This window comes from Lolium rigidum, chromosome 7 (assembly GCF_022539505.1).
Source record: "Lolium rigidum isolate FL_2022 chromosome 7, APGP_CSIRO_Lrig_0.1, whole genome shotgun sequence".
Lineage (NCBI taxonomy): Eukaryota > Viridiplantae > Streptophyta > Magnoliopsida > Poales > Poaceae > Lolium > Lolium rigidum.
In genome coordinates, this window is record NC_061514.1 from 360506659 (window position 1) to 360527273 (window position 20615).

The 20615-nt window shown below is 43.7% G+C and overlaps 1 protein-coding gene and 1 pseudogene across 1 annotated transcript; both read right to left on the bottom strand.

Moving 5' to 3' along the window:
• Positions 1-4256: 4256 nt before the first annotated feature.
• On the bottom strand, positions 4257-5864 carry LOC124673658 (annotated as a pseudogene).
• A 7229-nt stretch (positions 5865-13093) lies between these two features.
• LOC124675181 (vesicle-associated protein 4-2-like) lies at positions 13094-18516 on the bottom strand. The gene is made up of 7 exons (XM_047211251.1): positions 17912-18516; positions 16340-16410; positions 16124-16205; positions 15916-16031; positions 13732-13809; positions 13515-13634; positions 13094-13407 (listed from the first exon to the last, which is right to left on the bottom strand). Exons 1-7 carry the CDS (start codon positions 18204-18206, stop codon positions 13348-13350), a joined length of 822 nt encoding a protein of 273 aa, XP_047067207.1. The 5' UTR covers positions 18207-18516; the 3' UTR covers positions 13094-13347.
• Between the last annotated feature and the right edge of the window lie 2099 nt (positions 18517-20615).

Sequence of the window (20615 nt, forward strand, 5' to 3'; positions counted from 1 at the left end):
TGCATGATGCAAAGTCTCGTTAGTACACCAATTGCTTCTCACTTCAAATTGTCAGCATTGCAATGTCCTAGTACCGATGAAGATATTGAGTACATGTCTCGAGTTCCATATTCTAGTGCCGTTGGTTCCTTGATGTATGCCATGGTTTGTTCTCGTCCCGATTTATCCTATGCTATGAGTTTGGTCAGTCGATATCTTGCTGATCCCGGAAAAGAACATTGGAGAGCTGTTCGATGGATTTTCGGTACCTTCGTGGCACATCGAAAGCTTGTTTGAAGTTTGGCAAGACCGGTGAGGGACTCGTTGGCTATGTGGATTCAGATTTTGTCGCCGATTTGGATAAGAGAAGATCCCTCACAGGTTATGTGTTCACTCGTTGGTGGATGTGTCTGTGAGTTGGAAGGCAACGTTACAATCTGTTGTTGCCCAATCTACGACCGACGAGAATATATAGCAATTAATGAAGTCGGCAAAGAGTCTCGTTTGGTTGAAAGGTTTGTATGCTGAGCTTTGTGGAGATGATTCTTGCATTAACTTGTTTTCTCGACAACCAAAGTGCAATATACCTTACTAAAGATCAAATGTTCCATGAGAGGACAAAGCACATTGATGTCAAGTACCATTATATTCGCGACATTGTTGCTAAAGGTAAACCGAAGGTATGCAAGATAAGTACTCATGATAATCCCGCCGATATGATGACAAAGCCAGTTCCTGTTTCCAAGTTTGAGCTTTGCTCGAGCTTGGTTGGTATAACTGTTTAGCCCAAGTGGCTGTTGGCGCCAGCAAGTGTTTTTCCTTTGTTGTTCAGGAGATTTGTTGAAGTTCATGCTACAAGATGGAATTTGTATCAAGGTGGAGTTTGTTGTATTGTGATCCAAATTCATATACTAAAGGGAGGCTAACTTCTGACGAGCGGAGCGAGGGTGCGGGGGGCGGCAGCCCCCCGCGGTACGGTACGGATCGTTGGCACCGCCTATATATACATCTTGTAAGCCGCCGGCTAGGGTTGATCAGATTATAAGATAACCCACGGCGTTTGTAAACACCTCCCGATATAGTGAAGTTTTGCTGGCGGGCGCCCGTGGTTTTTTTCCCCTTCTGTGTTGGAAGGGGTTTTCCACGTTAAATCTTGTGTCCCCTGCGTGTGTTCTTGTTTCGTTCTTCGTTATTTGCTTGTCGCTTTTATAACACGCGCGCCGTGCAACTATACTTCCGCGCGACTCTCAGGCCAAGGCCGTCCGTGTCCCGCTGCATGCGGCCGCCGCAAGCACGCATGCCATGGCCGCCACGTTGTCGCCGCGCCATTTGCGAGCACGCCTGCGCGCGTCAGACACGGCGCCCCTCCCGGCGCGCCCGCCACGACCGCCATGGCCGCGCCTTTCACGAGCACGCCCGCGCTCTTCCGTCGCGCGGCCGCCGCGTCGTCGTCGCTGCGCCGTTCGCGAGCATTCCCGAGACGCACGCCATGGCCGCCGCGTCGTCGTCGTCGCCGCCACGCCGTTTGCGAGCACGCCCGCGCGCATCCGCCACGTCAGCATCCGCCACGCCGCCCCTCCCGCGCGCTTCCGCCACGCAGGCACGTCCGCCACACCGGCGCACCCGCCACGGCCGTGGGAGGAGCCCTGCTGCCGCGGTCGGCGTCGCTGTGCCTCCGCGAGGTCCTCCTCGTGCTGTAGCGATTCAAGGCCGTCGTGGTCGACTGCGCCACGCGCAGCCGCATGCGCCTGCTGCTGCAGTCCGACGAGGTCGCGGCCGGGTGCGCGAGCTGCAGCGCGACCTCGCCACGGTCCTCGACATCATCCCCGTCGCCGAGATCGGGCTCAACGACGACGTGGACGACCTGCTCGGGCTCACCGGCCGTGGACTCCAAGCAGGCGGATCTTGACGAAGTCGACGACGCCGCCGAGCCTCCCGCGCCGTCGCAGGATTTCCGCTGCCCCATCTCCCTCGACGGCTCGACCTGATGCGCGACCAGGTGGTGTCCTCCAGCGGGAAACATAGGCGCCGGAAACATAGGACCGCGAGTCCATCACGCATTCACAGTTTATCACGCATTAACTGCGGGGCCACAGATGGTAGTACTACGTATTCTAGTTCGTATTCACAGTTTTGATTAAAACTAGGCTTGTTTCTCGGCTGGTCCACAAAGTACACCGACCAATAGGAGGCCGAGTTCTGGCCGGAGCAAATGCCCGCCGGTTCAACAGCGAGTTTTCCGTATACTGGACACTGCAAACCAGCATGCGGCCGCCCCGCTAGACGTATCCCACAATAATTGGTGCCAGCGAAAGCAGTTTATTTATTGGGTTTTGCTCCACTCGTAGATTACATCAATATTAGTGCTAGATTGAATTATAATCGTGATTCGTTTTAGTTGCACATGAGTTTGCAACTAAGAATAACATACGGACCCTAATGTTGCTTCGGCTAGTTTCGACTGAGGTTGAATGATATCACTTGATTGATTCTCACTCTGAAAATTAATCGCACCATTATTTATCTTCAAAAATGGGCACGCTGAGCGTCCTTGGATAGATCTCCATTATTCCTTCGTATTTTTAAAAAAAGAATTCCAACATCATTGCAACATTTCAATCCCTGGGTGAGTCAAAGGAAGAAAAATCTAATGTGGGCAGAAGTTCCTGAAACTTCTGGTGGTGTCCATAGAGCTGCAATGGAAGTTCCAACGGATGTACTACCAAGTTCCGACGAAGGTACTTGAAGTTCTGGCCCGCATGTGGTTGGATTTTAGGAGGTCTTCTTTCCAATGATTCCCCAAGCTTTGAGATTGCTTTTACTTAATCATCTCGCATTTTTATAAGAGAAAAGAGAGAGAGGACTTAACGTTTACATTTTCATCAATCAATATCTTATCTTTGTGAGGGCAAGCTTTGGTCTAAATCTTGTAGTCTTTTCTGGAATTTCTTTTTTTTGTTTTTATTCATATTTCTACATTTTATTACTTGTTTTGGTGAAATTTAGGAGAGAAGGACATGACACTTCTTGTGTTCTGGCAATTGCATTCGAAGTAGGGATTTGAGTTTTTCGTGAGGATTCATGAAAAGCGAAAATTCTTGAGTTTGTTACTCGTGGGTTCTTGGAATCCATGTGTAAGCATCCGTTGAAGAAAATTAATGAATCAAAAAATTATTCTAGTAGTTTAAGTATGTATTTCTAAAAATATTGATCTCTCTCTCCCACTATAAAAAATCTGGTGACTTGCGACCCTTCATATTGGTCACTGAAAGGTCGTTGTCCACCATCTGTGACCACGCCGTGACCAATAACTGTTGGTCGCCAGTTGAGCGTCACTGACGGCGCACGGTGACTTTCTTATTTAAATGGTCGTAATCCTCTACGACCAAAATGGATGGTCGTAGATTCTATGACCAAAATGTTGGTCACGGGCTGGCCTGCCCTATCCACGTCAGATCCAACGTGGCAAATCCTACGTGGCAGATCGGTGACCAAACCAAATGGTCGTGCATCGAAATCAGCACAGTCCAGTTCTACCATTTATATGGCCCGAATTCAAAGTTACAGCCATTTCTTTTTTTTCCCACTGAAATCTGTTCGGTTTATTGGGCCAGACCCACACTTTTGGCCTTCTTACTTTCTTGGCCTTGGCCATTTTACGTTTAATGTTCTTTATGGGCCTTGGTCATTTAAGAGTCCATTTTATTTTTGGGCCAATGCCTTTTTACTCTCTATTTTGTTTACGGGCTTTGGCCTTTTAACAGTCCATTTATTTTTGTACATTGAACCTTTTGCAGTCCAATTTTTTTGTATTTTTCTAATTTTATATTCAATATTCCTGAATATTTGTTTGGGCCGTGGCCTTTTAACAGCTCAGATTTTTGGTCCAATACCATGGCCTTTTAGAAGCCCAGATATTGGTCCAGAAGTTTGGTCCAGAAGTTTGGGCCATAGTTTATACAGTAAAATTATCTCAGTAGATATCAATTGTAACAAATCATAACAGCAGACAGTAAATTATCAGAACAGTAGCAGTAATTTATCCATCAGGTTCAGAACAGAGATATCTCACAGATTACAACACATGTACCAGGTAGATCAACCACACTAGTACCAAATGTAAATTGGAGACCAACTACCAAAATGCTCATCTCACAGGTCAGTACCAAAACACTTCCAGGTCCATTAGTTCAGAGTGGTGCTAACATGTCGTAAATATGGGACAGAAAATCAAAATGCTCCAAGCATATGCAAAGAACAACCAGAACCTGCATCCACTACTTCCCAGACAACATCATGGCCATCAAACGACCAAACTTCGCATCAGTTTCCTCCGCCTTCATGCGCAACACCTTATACTCTTTGTGACGTATAGCTTGGGCAGATGCAGCTTCTTCCGCCTTCTTCTTGAGTTCAGCTAGCTCCTCTCGCATAGCTTGGACTTGGTGCTGTGACCTCTCCAGCTGCCCCTGCAGAACAATGACTTGGGCAACCACAACATGATCTGATCTGGTGGTCTTGTTTGTAGAAGAGCTTGACTTGAGGCCAACATTGAGCAGAACTGTGCTTGAATGACACTTCTTCAGCAGTACTTCCTCAACTACCGCAGTAGCTGATTTTGGCTCCTCACCTTCTGGTACCGGTGCATCCCTGATCTCCTCCATTTCAGCCTGCACAACAACAAAGCACTGAATCAGTACACTAAAAACTCGAAAGTAATGTGACACGACAACATATAAGCAAGTAGGTGAAGTAACATATGACTTGAACAAACAGACTGCAAAGTGAGACTTACTATGGCCGTCTTAACCAGCTCTGAGTAACCGTCCTTCTTGCTATTATGTGTCACTTTGAACATGTCAATAGCAGATAAGACTTCACCTTTTCTTTCCTCTTTCTGAAATGTTATTCAGCAAATCAAACAATGAGCTTTTTTGCAATTGGGTATATGTAAACAGCAGCACATACATCAGGTCAAATACAAATAAATAAATAAGCATGTTCTTACAATTGCATAGATATGTGCACCATAGGACCGCGATCCAGTTTTCTGCTGGAATTGAACTTTTTCTCGGTTACTCTTGTTACTCTCACAAGTTTTCTTGCAAATAATTAAACAATATATTAGAGCATGCATAACTAACCAGTAGCACAAACATCAGGGCAAATACATCTACAAAAATCAAGGCATTTGTACAGGAATACCTTGTGTCTTGGAGTAGACCACAGCTGCACCAGATTCTGCCACTCACCATCAGGCATGCCATCAACCGGAGACTTAATGCTCACTTGATTTACGGGTATGCTGTCAAAATATGTCTTTTTGATCTTGTGGCGCATGTTCTTGGTTCTTTTCTACAGCATGTCAGTGCATGCCGACTTCACGATCTGTGACTCAGTGTCCATGTCGAAGTTGGCCTACCAAGACAACAAACAAGAAAATACATCAGTATACTGCTGTCAAACTCTGAACCAACAAACAAGACTGAAAATAGTCATAATACCCAGAATGACAGCAGTAATAGACACAAACTGTAGTATAATAGGAAACAAAGAACTTACAGCTACTTTTCCAATGTAGTTCTTTATGATGTTTTTGTCCCTCTTGTAATCCTTGAAATGTGGCAGAACCGGTGCATGGCTTCTTGCAATGAGACCACCTTCGGTTGCAAGCTTGGCAGCCTGCAAAGGATTTTCTGCAAGTTCAAAATATAGAGTATTGCATTGAATGCAGCATTGCTGATCCGATAGAAAGACTTGACGTGGAGTAACTTCACAGTGAAGGTAAATCTTGAAAATTTACCCCCTTCAACAGCTGCTCGCTTCGCCTCTTCTATCACATCGGCAAACAATGACCTCTGTCCATCCTCAAGGTCTTCAGACATGTACGGATCCCTCAACGAGTCGGGAATTCTATCATCTTCAAACCCATCCTCTTTCTCCAAACCATCTTGTAGAACATCTTCGATAAAATCAAAGCTAGCATCATCACCATGGTGTCCTTGTGCATCAGAGTTCGAGCATGTTCGAGTTCAAGCATGTTCGGGTACAACATGTAAAGGTTCTCCATGATGGATCCATCTATCATATGTGCTGGCCATCCCATTAAGGAGCAAATGATCTTCAACTCTTCCTTGAGGTAGTTGTTTTATGTTCATACAGTGCTTGCATGGGCAAAAGATGTGAACACCCTCGGCAAAAACTGTGCGAACATGTAGCATGAACTCTTCCACTCCCTTGAGGTGTTCATCGGAAATCCTTCGCACTCCTTTAGTAATCCATGTTCTATCGGCCATCTGCCAAATGAAAACAATGTAACATCTTAGCATATTGGATAACTTGATACAAAGCTAGCAGAACAATGTAACAGCTTAGCATATTGGATAACTTGATACAAAGCTAGCAGTAAACCACTAAGAATACAAAAAAAGTTTTCTACCAAACCTAGCAATACAAAGAAAATATCTTGCTACACAAAAGCACAATTTTCTCACAGCATACCTCTACATTTAATTAGCATGAGCTATTAGCAATGAGCTAACATAAATCAAACCAAAATCCTATTCTCTGCTTCTCTGATTCGAAACTAGCACTAAATCCTCACAACTAGCAACCCTAATCCAGAACTAGCACTAAATCCTCACAACTAGCAACCCTAATCCAGTACCCAGAGCTTACCCTGTCAAAACGAGATGGCCGCCACCCTTCTGTCGTCGGATCCACGCCGTTGTGGTTGCTTCCGGTCGCCTCCGCCCCCGCCCCTCACCGGCTGCCACCTCCGCCCCCGCCGGTCGCCACGCGTGATGGTCGGCCCGCGCAGCAGCGGCAACAACCGCAGCACCAGACAGGGTCGCACCGCCGGTCACCACCGCCCCCTCTCCCACTCCCGCCGATCACCACCGCCCCCTCTCCCGCCGGTCACCACCGCCCCCTCTCCCACCGGTCGCACCTGTCTGTTAACGAGGACATGGTCAACGAGGACAACAATTATTGGAGGATTGATTTCGTCGGGAGCGTACCTGTCTGTTAACGAGGACACAATTATTGAGTTATTATGTAGAGTGGTATCTAAAATAAAATCAAAAAACTTTCGTAGCTCAGCGGTTGGAATCGGTTCGGGTGGAGCACAAGGTCTTGTGTTCGATCGCCGCCACCAACGCGTACGTATTTTTGCCAAACCATCCATGCCCCGATTCGGTACTGGCCCATTCGAACTAATCAACCTGGCCCAATAAACCGAACAGGCTGGTAGGACCTGGCCCAGTCAACATGGGCTCAGATTAGTTAAATTGGTGCTCCTCCTGCCAGTGGGTCCCCTGTCAGTAAGTGACACATAAGCAAAAATGACACCTAACTACTGACACGTAGGTAAGAGTGTCCTACGACCAATTGCTGCAAAATGGTCGTAGAGTTATAACTAATATATCTGTGGTCGCTGTCAGAAGGTCATTAGTTAACACATTTCCTGTAGTGTCCCTCGCCCTCTCGCCCTCTCACAGATGCCACTTAGCTATTAGGGACACAAGAGGCGAAGCATTTGTGTTTGTTTCCTCTCTTCTTTGGAGGGGGCATCTAAAGAAGATTGATGGGGCAAGTTGGGTTGTCATCTCAACTTTATGTAGAGGGATCAATTCGACAAAAAATTATAAGAAGATTGTAGTCAACTTCCGAATGTTTAACTAGCTGGAATCGTTTATGAACTGTATCTAGTAGCTCGATCTAGTTTCTGGTAGTTGAGTTTTTCTTGGAACAGGTGGCTAAGAAATTCAGAGGATTTTTCACAAACAAAGGATCAGGGGACCGGAAACAATGCTGGGAGAGCGTAACCAGTTTGATCGATCAGCAGCTGCAACCAATACTACCGCAGAATCACGACATGCTTTCGAGTTTCGACCAGATGATCATGTATTTACCCGTCTTAAAAGAAAACGTCGTGTATATACAGCTTGTCAAGTTGTCAACCAACATAACCTAGCTTGGACCCCAGCAGCTGAGGTACATGACCATCCTCAGCGACTCCTCGGCGGCAACCGGGACGCCGTCGACCTTGCCGGCCGACGAACGGACAGTAACCACCGGCAAGTTCCGCTTCGCCGCGGCACAGCACGGCTTGGCGACCTGCTCCTTAAGCTCCATGGCAGCGCCCAGCGTCACCGCCATGTATGCCTTGTTTGCCATTGCAAACCTCATTTCGTTGTCCTGAAGATGCCAAATGTAGCCTCCAAACGAAACCTCCAACTCAAAGAATCTCTGAAAATGTGATGTTTCTGAAGTGTTGACGTGTAGATGCGGAAGTGGGAGTGGCAAGTGATAGGTGAGGCGTGTATATATACAGTCTCTGCGATGCGATGGCGCACGGGCTACTTCTCAGTGGCCAATGGTTTCGCAGCCAACGGTGGAAACAGGTGGCTGAGTAGACCATTGGTTCCTTGAGACCAGTGGTTTGGATATGGACTGCAGCTATTGTTGCTTGTCTCCTCTGCAACAGCCAGTTGATTCCATGAAAACCACATGCGGATACGGTTACTGATATGGATAAGTTCTAATCGAGCTTACCTGGACGGCTGGAGCATCATCATCCTAGCTTGTTGCTGCATCTGCCGCCTCCTTTCTTTTTGCTACTCTGACAATGTCAAAGCAGCCATTAGGATGCATACAACTCTTCGTACTATTTTACCAAGTCGAGATAAGCATCAATCTCCAACGGATATGAGTACGAACTATTACTTCTTTGTACGAAGCAATGGATCTCTTCTATCCAGCTAAGAAGAAAGAGTTCATGTTCAGTCGGACGTATTTAAATCCGCACATCTCTTTCAGTAATTTGGAGCTCCCTCAGATGTCTTTGCTTACCTGACAGAAACTAGCATCATTGCCAGCGTTAGAGAGTCAACAGCACCCATCTCCATCACCATCACCGTCACCATCACCATCAGGTATAATTTTAAACGTCATGCACAATTTATAACCATGTATGATTTATAATGCTCATTAACTGGGATTAGTTCTTGAGTCAGCCTTTACCTATTGGCGATTAAAGCGGCAGTGACTGAAGATAAGCGCATAGATTATCAGATCCGTTGCAAATATAATATGGACTAGAGATCTTTCGAATCTCATCGTGGGACATCATTATCGTTGCTGTCTGGTCACAACCTATATTTTTCTCCACAAGTGGATGCCACCGTGAGAAAGTTTGTTATCCTTTGGACTTAGAATATTTACGAGTCTGCTTATAAATATACTTGTACTAAATCAACGACATTTATTATGGATCGGAGGGAGTGTGTCGTTTTACATGAATGCAAACTTTCAAACTCTAGTAGTTGAGAAGGAAAACAAGGTTTGGAAGGATTTAATTAAGAAGGAAAAAAACAGAGCTAGAAGTAAAACCCATTAAAAACTGAGATCGCTCTGTACCCCCTCATAACCTTAATTATAAAGAGGTGCGGACCAATCTCAGCCCTTGATGTGTTTGCTTTTGGTGGGAAGGATGTATACCAACACCAACACATAATTGAGAAGAAAAAGAAAAAGTTGGAAAGGAAAAGAAGGAGAACCAGTTGAAAAGATACATAGTCGATCGAGAAGGAAATGACCAAGTTGGGAAAATCCTTTACTAGATTCTTATAGTACAGCATAAATACGCGCTAGTTAGCAAATTGCATAGGACGAACATTAAAAGTAGAACTGTGGTGATCTCCTTTTATAATCTATTAAATGTAGACATTTAACATTTGTACGATATGATTTGTACATTTCTGTAGATGAAGTGCATTACTAACAGAGAACTGAGATTTAACCGGCTGGCTACCCCTAGACAAGTTTGGGTTCGCAAAGTATGTGTGCCTGGATTGTTTCTTCTGAATAAAAAGGTGGGCTAGTCCCTGTTGGTCGAGTTTTTCTATGATCTATGATGAAGTGGTTAGTTAAGCTTAGCAATAGCAGAGTTGTTGAATGAACTGATCAACTGATTAGTTAAGCTGCTGAGTAGTCGAATAAACTGACTTGCCGATTAAATTAAACCAGTAGAAGAGCAGTGGGGATCTGCTGTGTATTGGTAAGTACGTGTAGGATAATTCTGACATGAGCACCTGAGCCTTAACTTTCTTCCACCCATCTGCATAGAACTCCAGCTTAATTTAGCTTAGCAAAATCTCTCACTTAAAGACCAATAAAAAAATTCCTTGGCTTGCGTCACAAACAAGTTTATTGTTGTATCTGAGGTAAAATCATCACATGTTTAAGCCCACTCACGTGTGTAAGTTTCTTGTCAATTTAAACAAGTAAAATATCATGGGTGGCATAATCCCAAAAGACACAGCGTGCATTCTGGTATTTTGTCCTTCACGACAAAACGACATGGCAACTTGGAGAGCAGCAAAAGGGTCGGCACTCAAAACTCAAAACCAACACATCATTAACAAAACACTACTTTTTTTCGAAATGGGGGTATACCCCAGCTTCTGCATCATGACAATGCACACGGCCCTTTATTGAAAAAATGTTCAGAGCAGTATAGTTTACAACTCACGCATCACCGAGGATTGATAAAAAAACTAACCATCGGAAAAAACACATACTATGACTACACATCAACATAGTCTTCTAGTATGCTGCCAACCAGCCTGGCACAAGATATCTTGAGCGACCATCAGGAGCCGTGTGCATCCAGTAGCCATAGCATCCCGCTGCCCCTCCGGTGAGAGTAGGGCCCAGAGCTGGACCCAATGGGAGACCATATGGATAACCTGCAAGAAGTGAAAAAGAGACTTTTTTATTAAAAATTATATCATTTCTGACCCTCCAAATAGACCAACGTAAAGCAGAAACCCCAATACGGATAAACACCTTAGATTGTCTATCTACTCCATTTAACCAATTACCAAACATATTAGTAATATTAGTCGGAGGTGGAAGATTATAAGTGAAATTAACTGTTCGCCATAAAAGCTTAGCCAAAGGACATTCTATGAAAAGATGCTGGATGGTCTCCTGTTCCCTACAGAAAACGCATTTTTTACACCCATTCCAGTGACGTTTGACTAGATTATCCTTAGTTAACAGTACCTTATTACTTAAGAACCACATGAAGATTTTAATCTTAAGAGGAATTTTGACCTTCCAGAGGTACTTCCTGAGAAAAGGTGTATGATCACACATAAGATCCTCATACATCGACTTCACTGTAAACAAACCATTCGGTGTCAGGTTCCAAACAAAACGGTCATCCTCATCATTCAAGTTTACCATCATGAGTTTCCGACATAATTGCAACCATGTAGTCCATTTGTTACCATTCAGTACCCTTCGGAAGGTAATAGTCAGTGGTGTGTGGGCTAACAACATTCTTATGATGAACAATATTATACAAGGACGGATATTGATGAGCCAACGAAGTATCTCCTAACCATGTGTCCTCCCAAAAGCGAGTAGCCAAACCATTACCCACTTTGAAAAAACCCCTAGAAAAAACTCCTGTTTGACTTTCATCAACACCTTCCAGAAAGGGGAATCAGTAGGTCTAGCCTGCACCTCTAATAACGTCCTCTGTCTTAGGTATTTATTTTATAGCAATTGTTGCCACACCCCATCTTCATTCAGAAGTTTAAAGAGCCACTTACTCAATAAGCATCTGTTTTTAATTTCGAGGACCTCAATACCTAATCCCCCTTGATCTTTGGGTCGACAAATAATGTTCCATTTGGTAAGCCGGTATTTACGTTTATTTTCATCTGACTGCCAAAAGAATCTTGATCTATAGAAGTCCAAACGTTTCCTTACCCCAACAGGTATTTGTAAGAAAGACAACATAAACATTGGTAAGCTAGTTAAAACTGAATTAATAAGTACTAACCTATCACCATAGGATAGTAACTTCCCTTTCCAGCATCCTAGTTTACTCTCAAAACATGTTTCTACCGGATACCAGTCTGAATTTCTGAGTTTTTTGTAATGGATTGGAATACCCAAGTATCTAAAGGGGAGTTGTTGCATCACATCCAAAGATCTGCTTATACTGGTCTTCATCCTCCTTTGCCTTTCCAAAACAAAAAATCTCACTCTTATGAAAATTAATCTTGAGCCCCGATAACTCTTCAAAGAGGCACAAAATTAATTTCATATTAACAGCTTTGTTGAGATCATGTTCCAAAAAAAGGATAGTATCATCAGCATATTGTAGTATAGAGAGGCCTCCATCAACTAAATGTGGAATTAACCCTCCAACTTGACCATCCTCTTTGGCTCGTTCAATTAGGATGCAAGCATATCCACTACAATATTGAAAAGCATTGGAGACAAATGGTCCCCTTGCCTTAAACCTTTTTTTGTCTGGAAATAATGACCAATATCATCATTCACCTTGACCGCAACACTACCACCTTGAATAAACTGTTGCACTAAACTACCCCATTCTGGAGCGAAACCCTTCATTCGCAATGTCTGTTGTAAAAAGGGTCATTTAACGTTGTCATAAGCTTTCTCAAAGTCTATCTTAAATAACACTCCATCCATTTTTTTAGTATGTAACTCATGGATTGTTTCATGAAGTATGACTACCCCTTCCAAAATATTTCTACCTGGCATAAAGGCCGATTGAGTTGGCTCGATAACTCTCGGGGCAATCCCCGAGATACGATTCGTACCAACCTTAGTGAATATCTTAAAGCATACATTTAGTAAATAAATAGGTCTATATTGTTGTATCTGGACCGTATTTTCTTTTTTGGGTAATAATGTAATAACTCCAAAGTTTAGTTTATAGAGAGGCAAATCCCCTCTGCTAAACTGAGCAAACAAAGCCATAAGATCAACCTTTATTACATCCCAAAAAATTTGGTAAAACTCAGCTGGAAAACCATGTGGTCCAGGAGCTTTATTCAGTTCAATCTGAGAAATCGCCTCAAAAACCTCCTCTTCCGTAAAGGGGGCTGTCAATATGTCATTCTCAATTGATGAAATTTGCGTGATATCATGAATGTCCTCCTCAACTAAAGAAATATTGGTTGATGCCGGTGCCCCAAACAATTTCTTATAAAATTCCGTAATGTACACTACTATAAAATTAACAAAACACTACTATAAGCAAGCCAGCTCTCAAGACGCAAAGTGATAAACAGAATGCACTTTATTGTTCTGACAAGCCAGTTTAGCAACAGGAGCATCCAACATCACGTATCAGTTATTACTGTTACACAGCGAGCACCGAAACAACCTGAGGTTAGCTTGTTCTCTGGGGACTCATTCATCCTGCAAGCACAACTCTAGACTACCACACAACTCTAAGCTAGCACAAAGCCTGTTTACAAGAATTATCACAACACAATTGCTGAAGCCATATGCTCCTCCCACAGAAGAAGGTACAATTTACACCGAGTCAACCACTTCAACCTGCTGTTGCGCAAGGTATCTTTCCCTCCGCTCTTTCTGTGACGAGCAAATGAAGGATCGATTTCAGCAACAGAGAACGAAATATAAAAGAGAACCCAGATCTAGTCTAGAAAACAGTAAGAGACTTGAAAAGAGATATATACCCATTCATCAATGACGAGCCCTTCACCAACAATTTTAGGACCATTCTCTTCTGGAGGTTTCTTCCGCGCCTCCAGGGCAGCCTCTGCCTCAGCTAGCTGAGTGTTTAGCTTTTCCAGTTGCTTTGGAAATAAATAAACAAGAGTGGCATGTTATTACAATTCTATGTCCATGGAAGAAATTTCTTGTATGCCAACAATGTCTGTATGATTTACTTACAGGTCCTGGATTCTGAACATCCAAGAAAATAACCCTCAGTATCTTCTCAACCACTGCTTGATCTTTCTGCTCGTCAAACTGCAGCCAACAAAAGAAGTCACCCTTCTAAACAACAAGCTATACACCACAAGCATGTTACTTATCATATGAAAACAAGGTTTTGACCACATGGAGTCTCCATAAGACCATAAGCTTATCCCAAACAACTGCGCCTCTTTCAGGTCACACCTTGAATGGAGGACAGCACGAACATTGCCTCACCCCCTACTAAAAGAAGATGATGGGAAAATGCACTATAAATCTACAATAGTAAACCACCTAGCACTAGGATTGCTCTATCAACATTTACCCTATCAAGTTTCATTTTATGAATTAACAGATTCTTCTAGTCGACCACCCCCCCCCCCCCCCAAGCGACTAACCTACCTCAGGAAAGAATTTTAGCTCGTCTGATTTGGGCATCCTAGCTATACAAGTCTAAGGAACTGAGGCAAGCTCAGTGTGCCTGTAACAGGCAATGAAGGGTCGACATGCTATTGAAGTATCAGGAAATGCATTTATAGTTTCACCACTCGAACTGATCATCCATTCTCTCTAAGAAACTGATCACCCATCTATAGTTCTGAAATTGGTACTACCCAAAGTAACTAATCATCCTTATAAAATATGGTGTTCGAATAGACCAATCCTAAATCCAACAGTATAAATCAAAGTGCACACTGGCCAAATTGAGGTGAATAGGGGCATGATTGACCCTTCGACTGTCTCCACAATAAGATCATGCAAAAGCATCCAAACAGGAATGAATTTTCTCCTTACCCTATTGCTTCTTCAAGGCTATATGTGTCTGTTAAGTTTCCCAGTATGATGGCCGCAAAAGATAAGGTGTCTTGTGCACATCCTCTCACAAAGGGAGAGTCGGGGTTGGAGTTGATTTGTGCTCTTTGGAGCCTGGGCAAGTAAGGTCTAACAGAGTAATGGTGGCTATATCAACGAATGTTTGAAACAGGTCCCACTTTTTAACCTCTAAGATAAGTGCTTTTTAAAGAAATCTCGTCGGCTGACCCTGAGCAGGCCTTGAGTACTCATATGGTCAAAATTGAGCTTATTTAACACCAGATGTACACAGACATCAAACTTCTTCCCTCTCTGCGACTCAGGCGGTTGGCAGTGTTGACTGGAGCTTCGGTTGTACATTTATCTTGTAGGGTCCCTGTGCTATGGCTACGGCATGAGCTGACTATTAGACAATCAGAGACACCTTCCATCCCTGAACAAATTGCCACATTATCTCTGTTGGGATGACCAACTGACATCCCCACCTAGGCCAAACTCATTTGATTGTCCCGTCGCTATTGGCCTCCAGACTATTTCCACCAGAAGCATCGCAAATTTTGGCAACTGGTATTTGGGTTGGAAATGGTTCGGCTTTACCATACTAGTCGGGGTGGCCGCTTTGTGTGTTGGTCTCTTATCTTTGCCCGAATGATGGTACTTTTGACAAGGATATTTCTCTAATCCAGTGCAGGTTTATCTTCGAGTGTACACACTGCCTTGGTTTCCATCATGGTCAATACTGGAACATGTGGAGGTGTGGGATACACTTCTCCTGGCATGCCTTTCCCTGGAGGCAGTGGGCCAGGAATATCTTGTGCAGACTAGTGTGCTCTCTAGGCAATTGGATATTTTGCTTTCAGTTGCTTTATGTTATTCCCTCCGATCCATATTACTTGTCGCTGATTTAGTACAAGTCGGAGGGGTTAGCTATTTTTGCATTTGGCAAGGTAGCTTTGGCGGTGTTCAGCTAAACTTTGTAATAAAAATTTGTGGCTGTGTGCATGTAACAATGCAGAGGCCAAGAGATACTCTGTAGTTGGCTGTACCATCTTGTTGGGGCAGCAAAGAGCAACAAAATTATTCCTTTATCTAAAAACAAGGCTCTCATCTAGTGTTCCATTTTCACTAGTCAAGAATTGAATAGAAGGGATGTGCAGGAAGGCTCCTCGCATTGAAAATACAGATGAAGCATCATATTATTTAGATTTTGTTTCTAAGGAGCCTAATTTCATTCCAATAAAAATAGTACCTACAGATCCACGGTGGCAACTGGGAAATGTTTGCCAAACTTAGTACAGATAGCAAACATGACCAAAAGTAAAAGCTTAGAAGAGAAATGTTACAAACCAGCTCTGGAGCATATTCCATGGGTCCTTGGACCTTCAAGCTCAAAATCTTGAACTTGACCTTGCACTTCTGCAGAACATTCTCATTATTCTCTGGGTGCTCGACAAACTTGAAAACTGGCAGGTCAAAAGGAAACAAAAGTAAGCACCAAATATAGGCATATTGGGAAACCTTGCTAAGCAAAGATCCATGCGAAAATTGCATTTACCAGTTGCTATGATAGTCTCGCCAGGGGCAAGTATAGCTCCAGGAGGACGCATAAAACAACTCTTGGGTGCAGTTGTTTGAAACTACAAATTCAGAATATCCATTAACAGTCAGAAAAATATCTTTACCAACAGAGTTATGGTTGAACACTAGATCTTTGACTGCAAATTCCACACATCTTCCTTGGAGAAACTGCAAAGCAATAACCAGTACTAACCTTAAATGCTACATGAGACTTGCTTGTATTCTTTATCCTAATTGCACTCTTGACCTGCTTTCCTGGTTCATCTACACAAGGCAAGCAAGAAGATTTATTAGCTTCTGTATACAGAAGACAGTGTACAACAACAACATCAAAGCCTTTTTCCCAAGCAAGTTGTGGTGACTAGATATGAAACCCAACAGAAACATAAGGAAACCAAAACAGGGAGAGAGAGAAAAAAAGAACAAGTAAACTAAGATTCCGGCACATGGATCGCTGATTTCCATGCGGTCCTATTAAGAGTCAAAGACACTGTAAACGAACTAAAGAGTAATCTAGCAAAACTGAAGCTCACTTTGCCTCCTATTATGTGTGCTGTGTGCTAACCACACATCCACATGTGACGGGTCTTGTACTCATTAACACGAAAGTAAATCAAACAACACAGCTAAGTGATTCAAGTTGTCAGAAATTTCCTGTCCATTGAATACGCAAGTAATTCAAATAGTTCATTTGGGCATTAGGGAGGGCATCCCTAAAACTCAGCAAAGTAACTGTTACAGATGCTTTCCAGTTTGCTAACCACTTTCGTAGATACAGAATAACAAATTCACAAAACACACGACAGTTTTCGGTAACATCCATAACCAGGGAGAGGCGGCCGTCCCTTGCCCTGGAGACAAGTGTGCGCCTAGGCGCCAACATGCCAAGTGCAGCAAGAACGCCTTTTACGTTGCTTCATGGGAATGGATGTGCAAAACTGAAATATAGGCAGCCTCCCTCGCCCTGGAGATCACCAACAAGCGTAGGCCTAGGCGACAACATGCCAACTGCAGCAAAAACTCATTTTACCGTTGCTTAATGGGACTACATCTAGGAGACTGAAACAAAAGCAGCCTCGCTCGCCCTGAAGATCACCTACAAGTGTGTGCCTAGGCGACAACATGGCAAGTGTAGTAAGAACACCTTTTACCGTTGCTTCATGGGAACTGAACCCTCAAAATCAACCAGCCAACAAACTGATGCATAAGTTTGTTTTTATCCCATGATTCCACTCTAACAACACTGGAGTTCTATCACCTACGCAGTTAGCAACAGACAGTTGCCTAGACCGGTAGACACTAAAACTAGTACATTTAAGGCTACAGCCGTGTTATAGAGCTAGCCTCCAAAACTGTGGCTCCAGAACCTACTCGAGATCTCAGCATTGGTAGATCCTGTCAGCAATTGAACCACGGTCTGGATCGAACGTTCAGATCGACGATATTCTATCTCCTGCAACAAGATCAAGAATCTCAGATGGCAACTTTTCCCGCTCGCCAACAAAAAAACCGCCGCCCATGATGGAACTCATCCGCCAAATCGATCGGGACTTCCTCCACCACCAACCGATTCCCACTACAAGACGACGGAGATCGAGCAACTGGAACCAAAATTAACCCCGAAAATTAATGCAATCTAACGGTAAGGCGCAGGCTGCATCAGCAAATCTGGCAAAGGCCGAAGCTTTCGGAGCTACTCTCAATCTTTAACGCGAACAAAACAAGAAGGGCTAAAAAAGACGACTTGAATTCCTTGAGGGCTCACATGGGAAGTAGAGCTTGTTGGACGGATCGAGCCGGAGGCGGCGCCTTGCCGGCAGCAGAGCTTTGGCCACCGTCGAGATCCCGGCCGGAGCCCCGGGAGCGCCGCCGTCTCCGGCGGCGGGCGCCTCGTGGCCGTAGCGGCCGGCCGAGTGGTGGATCCCGGAGGAGGACGAGGACGACGCCGGCGCCGGCGCGCCGGCGGCCTGCCTGAAGGGCATGCGGCAGAGGTTCCAGAGCTTCCCGCTGCCGGACTCGCCGGCGGGCGGCGCGTACCTGTCGTCGCCGGAGATCGCCATGGGCCGGGGAAGTTACCCAGTTACCACGAACGCGGTACGGAAGATGTGGTTTTGGTTGCGCTCGCTTCTCTCTCTCTTCTAAAGTGATCTTTCTTTCACCTCAGCTTTCGCTACAGTACATTCTCCATCCTCGATCTCGCCTCTTTGATCTCTTCTCTGGTTGACTTTTATTTGCTGCTCTGTGGACTGCGGCTTTATGCTGCTACTCGTATAGTGAAACTAATCATGGAACCCGGATGGCTGGATCTGCAATTTTTTAGACCCTTCCTCGCATCAAGCGCAACGGGCGTCTTTCTTCCACAAACGGGGTAACCGACGGGCAGCAGTGGAAGTAAATGTGCTCACTCATTTAGCATGTTGCGGTAAGACTTTATTTCTATTTACTTAAATGTCTCCCAAAGTAGTACTACTACACAAAGTGGAATTAATGTGCTATCTCGATTTTTTTTTCCTCGGTACTCCACAAAGGAGCAGCGTGGAATATAGAAGATCTAGGAAGAATTAATATTCAGTTAAATGGTTAAGAGGTAGTGACATCTCCAGCCTATACTAGATTTTATACTTCAGGTTTGATATTGTGATGTCTCGTAAAGATAAAAAAATTTGTGCAAGAAGTGACGTTTCTGCCGATAGCGAGATATTTGTGATGACTTCATCAATCTTAAAACTTATTGGATCAGTTTCTTCAATCCAGTCTCGCGAAGTTGCTACTTATAGATATAGGGTTTGCGTGCGTCTGTAGGGGTACGTGTATATACATGTATTTGCAAGGTTCCAGAAAGAATAGAGCATCATCCCTGGTGTAAAAAAATAGATAGGCGTGATAATAGCGAAAACGAGCGAAGGTGGGTATTTTCTTAAATTCAAAGCACGAAAGAGTCTTCTAAGATTACCCGCAATGGATCTATCATAGCTAGTATCATGCACTACACGTATGCAAAAGGTTCATGTGTTACATCAATTAATGATGAAAGAGATGATAGTAGTAGGTAGATAGCGTATCATAGCACATAACTAGAAAAATTAATTCCAAACAAATCTTGTATTTGTATTGAGATTTTACAAATTAATAAATATAACTAGCTTATGATACTAATAATATGCATTGTGGAGATAGTATTATACAGTAGTATCATATGCATGGTACTACTATATGATACTTCACATAGTGACTAGTGTAATACCAAGTTAACATTAGTCATTTTGACTATCAATTTTCATGTGAAAGATTGACTTTATAAGAAAAATATACGTTATGAATACATATTCTGCGATGAACCTAGCTATACCTGTTTGAATTTTTTATATAAGTTTTAGTTTATAGCACCCTCGATGCTGGGACAATACACCCAGCTCACGTCAAATGAGGCTGGGAGAAAGCGTGATACACAAGACAATTCAGCTAGCGCTTTTTGAGACCCGAAGCACCGGTACCTCGGGAGGAACTCTGTCAGAGGTTCCGACAACTATGGGTTGCTCTAGGTTGGCCTGACCTCCCATGGGGCTTCGTGGATTCGCAGCTTGCCACCATGAGTAAACTAACGAACACCGAGAAGCATAGGTACAAAGGTAAGCGATAGATGAACACGAAAAAGTGTCATGGATATAAATTAGATTGGTGTCATTCAATCGGTCATCACCTCTCACATGAATATATGAGAAGACTGGTCTTCCCATGCAAGCAAGGGACTCCTCTATATTTTCCATACAAGAAAAGGACTTTAACTTCCATTCAAAAACCCAAGATCTAGCTTAAGTCAGATAGAATTTGGATTCAACTATGTTTCTGTCCCGCTTCTCGTCCTGGCTCTGGATACTGCATCATTACTTGGATGGAGATGCTCCACAAAGCAAAATTGTGCGTCGTGAAGATACGAACAACTATTGTGTTGATCACTCTCCATCTAAGGCCGCCTTGATGCATCTTCGGACGCATCTTCAGCTTCAAATCAGATCCGTCAGGCGGATGACTTGGTTACTCGGATCTTGTCGAGGATTTGTAGGCCGCATGATAGATCGGCTGGAGATGATTCCAATATTAAAGTTGTACGTATTGACTATACACACAATTTCCTTTTTGAGAATTGTTTCATCCAAGGCCATCTCTATGCATCTGCAAAAACATTTTCAGTTTCAGGTCGGATTCATCAGGCGGAAAGTTACCCGGATCTTGTCAAATCTTTGTGGGTCGCACCGTAAGCCGGAATATAGATGACTCCAAATGAAAAGTTTTACATTTCGGTGGTACGAATAACTTTATTGTTGGGCACTTTTTTCATAGGAGATCATCTTGAGGATACTCTAACTAACATCTCCATATGTTGTTTTCTGGGTATTCCCGTCTTAAACCCGAGGTGGCCAAATTTTGACCAAAATCATTTGGTCTTCCTTCTTGGCATGACTTCTTGA

What these genes read in the sequence shown, in the direction of transcription:
- LOC124675181 (XM_047211251.1), bottom strand. Translation starts at nt 18,206, where the DNA reads ATGGCGATCTCCGGCGACGACAGGTACGCGCCGCCCGCCGGCGAGTCC. An exon ending in CAACAAGCTCTACTTCCCAT is followed by an intron (nt 16,411 to 17,911) that starts GTGAGCCCTCAA and finishes TGCCTTGTGTAG; the next exon opens with ATGAACCAGGAAAGCAGGTC. An exon ending in CGAGACTATCATAGCAACTG is followed by an intron (nt 16,032 to 16,123) that starts GTAAATGCAATT and finishes TTGACCTGCCAG; the next exon opens with TTTTCAAGTTTGTCGAGCAC.